Raw genomic sequence first — 3,260 nt, 5'->3', positions numbered from 1 at the left:
TAATTTTAATTGAATAATATAAGGAAATAGTTATAGAAGAGATCCCCTGGGGAGTTGAATTTCAGAATCTCGGATTTTCATTGGTTGAATCCCAAAATGTGTTAAAAGGTAACAATAACCACAGTGGAATGGGGTGCTTTCACAAGTTACCTTATCCATATTGTCTTGCTAAATATGTCTTTGAATTATTTGTGCCCCTTAGAGGAAGATCGGTGTGATTATTATGGTTGTAAGAAAAATGGGCAAGATGAGTGTGCCAGTGGTTTACTATGTCAGTGCAAACCGGGGCTACAGAGACCGAACCCACAGTTCCCTCTGTGTGTTGGTAAGTGTTCCACCTGCTTCTAAATGTTCTTCATGCCTCCTCCACACTCTCCTTTTGCATTTGCAAAGTACACACTTTCCTGCTCAAGTTTCCATGTGCATTTCAGAGTCTGAGGGATGTGAATTTTGCCTTTAGTCCTGTGGGCCTGGATAGGGCCTTGGCTAAGAGCTGGTGAGGAGGCCCACATGCCACTTCACAGGGCGCACGTCAAGTGCAGAGCCACTGAGCACCTCGTTTTACCCAGAAAAAGCAACGTGAAAAAATTGTATTCTGTGATGTGTCACTTTGGTGTTGAAGGGGTTGTTTCTGAAAATTACCCAGAAATCACTCTCTTTTGAAGCTTTGGGTCCACAGTGTCCTGATTACTGCAACACACAGAACAAGAGTCAATGCCTAGTGAAGAACAGCAGGGACGCTAAGTGCGTGTGCCTGCCAGGCTACAAGGAAGATAATCGTGGGATCTGCCAACCGTAAGAGAAATCACTCCTTCTTCATCTTGTCATAGCTGAAGCTAGGCAAAAAGGATAGAGCTTGTCACATGTGTATGAGTTTAGGGTCCAGAAGTTGGTTCACTGGCATAAATTGGTAGGTACAGAGCATCACCGTCACCACCACCATCATCATCAATTTTTGAACATTCTCCGTGTGCTGGGAACCACAGCAGGTAATGCTTCTCATACAGCAACAGTCAGGAATGTATTTATTCCCCATTTTCAGGTGAGGAAACTGAAGCTCGGAGAATATAAATGACATGTCCCCACTCACAGGGCAGCAAATAAATGGCCGAGCCAGGTGGTCTCACAGCCCGAGGGGGTCCCACTAAGCTCCATGCCTCTGGGACTCGGCTTCGCCCAAACTGCTGAATCCTCCTGGCGCTCAGAAGATGGAGCGTTCAGTTGGTAGCAAATGGAACCACACGGGATTGTGTACCCCCTCAACCTTCCAGAGTGCCATGAAAGGCGCTCACCTGGAAGAATGGGAGCGTAAGGAAGAAAAGAGAAAGAGGACACGGAACGGGGAGGAGAGAATGAAAGAAAGATGCAAGGAAGACATGGAGGTTGGGTGGGAACTCTGACCTGCTCCCACAAGGCTCCTTACCGTGGTCTCCTACTCCTTGTATTTTAGGTGTGCGTTTGGCTACAGCGGAGTTGATTCTACAAGGAAGATAATCGTGGGACCTCCCAACCGTAAGAGAAATCACTCCGTCTTCATCTTGTCATAGCTGAAGTTAGGCAAAAAGGATAGAGCTTGTCACATGTGTATGAGTTTAGGGTCCAGAAGTTGGTTCACTGGCATAAGTTGGTAGGTACAGAGCATCACCGTCACCACCACCATCATCATCAATTTTTGAACATTCTCCGTGTGCTGGGAACCACAGCAGGTAATGCTTCTCATACAGCAACAGTCAGGAATGTATTTATTCCCCATTTTCAGGTGAGGAAACTGAAGCTCGGAGAATATAAATGACATGTCCCCACTCACAGGGCAGCAAATAAATGGCCGAGCCAGGTGGTCTCACAGCCCGAGGGGGTCCCACTAAGCTCCATGCCTCTGGGACTCGGCTTCGCCCAAACTGCTGAATCCTCCTGGCGCTCAGAAGATGGAGCGTTCAGTTGGTAGCAAATGGAACCACACGGGATTGTGTACCCCCTCAACCTTCCAGAGTGCCATGAAAGGCGCTCACCTGGAAGAATGGGAGCGTAAGGAAGAAAAGAGAAAGAGGACACGGAACGGGGAGGAGAGAATGAAAGAAAGATGCAAGGAAGACATGGAGGTTGGGTGGGAACTCTGACCTGCTCCCACAAGGCTCCTTACCGTGGTCTCCTACTCCTTGTATTTTAGGTGTGCGTTTGGCTACAGCGGAGTTGATTGTAAAGACTGTGAGTAGAAGAGTCTTGCTTTGTTAATAAGCTTCTAAGAAACAGACATTGACCACATTCAAAATTCTCTCCAGTCCCCCAAAGTCTCTGGCTTGTTTCATAAAGAGAGAGAAAATCAAGCTGGAGTTTATCTTCTGGGTCAGGCCACTCCATGCTAACCCTTAGGTTGTGGCAGAGCCTCTCTGTTATGGGAAATAATAGAACTCAGCCCAAGAGGTAGGCTGGTGCCTCTGGACTCGTCCCAGGCCAAAGAAGTTTGTCCCAACATTATATTCATCTCCTACATTAGATTAAATATGCATTGTCTGCTACTAAAAAGGATAAAGACCAGTATATTCCAAAGATGTTTATGTTCACAGTAGAGCAGAACTAGAAACCAGACGTTCAAATACTCAAATCATCTTTTTGTCTCAGAGCTATTTACTAATTTGGGATGTGTTGTCATAAATTCAGTTGCTTGGTTCCCTCCCAGGCCCTACCCCCACCAGATTGGGACAATACTAACTGTATATTTTAAATGATTTCATATTTTAAATCTTATATAATGAACTAAAAGATCAATGATCCAAGATGAAGGGAATATTCCTGTTAGCCTCCCAGCCAGCCACAAAGTTAGTGATAAGAAATGCTTTTAATTTCTACTGTATTTTGTCGTGAGGCTGGGTTTGCTAAGTCATTTCTTTCTTCTGGGCTTTCAGTGTCCACACCTATAAAATGAGAAGTTTGGATCAGATAACCTTTGAGGTTTTTTCCAGACTTAATGGTCGATGGTCCCTTGCATCCTGGTTAGAGGTGGCATATATGGCAGTCATGTAGCAGAAAGAATCAAAGGGATCTAGGGCAGCACTGTCCAATAGACATGTAACACGAGCTTCAGATTTAATTTCAGATTTTAAAAGCTCTAAGTAAATTTTCAAAAGTAAAGAGGAATAGGTGAAATTGATTTTAATAACATTTTATTTCACTCAATATATAGAAAATAATATCATTTCAATAGGCGATCAATACAAGGATGATTAATGAGATATTTTACATTTTTTTCATACTATGTGTTT

General features: G+C 44.2%; 1 protein-coding gene across 1 annotated transcript; it reads left to right on the top strand.

The window, feature by feature from the left end:
* Positions 1–74: 74 nt before the first annotated feature.
* On the top strand, positions 75–3,041 carry MUC13 (mucin 13, cell surface associated). Its single transcript, XM_028487656.2, has 3 exons — positions 75–325; positions 666–795; positions 2,168–3,041. The coding sequence occupies exons 1-3, from the start codon at positions 175–177 to the stop codon at positions 2,211–2,213; spliced, it is 327 nt and encodes a 108-aa protein (XP_028343457.1). The 5' UTR covers positions 75–174; the 3' UTR covers positions 2,214–3,041.
* The last annotated feature ends 219 nt before the right edge of the window (positions 3,042–3,260 follow it).

Source organism: Physeter macrocephalus, unplaced genomic scaffold (genome assembly GCF_002837175.3).
Source record: "Physeter macrocephalus isolate SW-GA unplaced genomic scaffold, ASM283717v5 random_6147, whole genome shotgun sequence".
Classification (NCBI taxonomy): Eukaryota; Metazoa; Chordata; class Mammalia; order Artiodactyla; family Physeteridae; genus Physeter; species Physeter macrocephalus.
The sequence above is the reverse complement of the archived record's forward strand: the minus strand, read 5'-3'. Positions and strand labels throughout refer to the sequence as shown.

Bases quoted from the DNA above. Each gene is read 5' to 3' on its own strand.
- MUC13 (XM_028487656.2), top strand. From the start codon at position 175: ATGTCTTTGAATTATTTGTGCCCCTTAGAGGAAGATCGGTGTGATTAT. The intron at 326-665 runs GTAAGTGTTCCA...TCTCTTTTGAAG, and splicing joins ACAGTTCCCTCTGTGTGTTG to CTTTGGGTCCACAGTGTCCT. The intron at 796-2,167 runs GTAAGAGAAATC...CTTGTATTTTAG, and splicing joins AATCGTGGGATCTGCCAACC to GTGTGCGTTTGGCTACAGCG.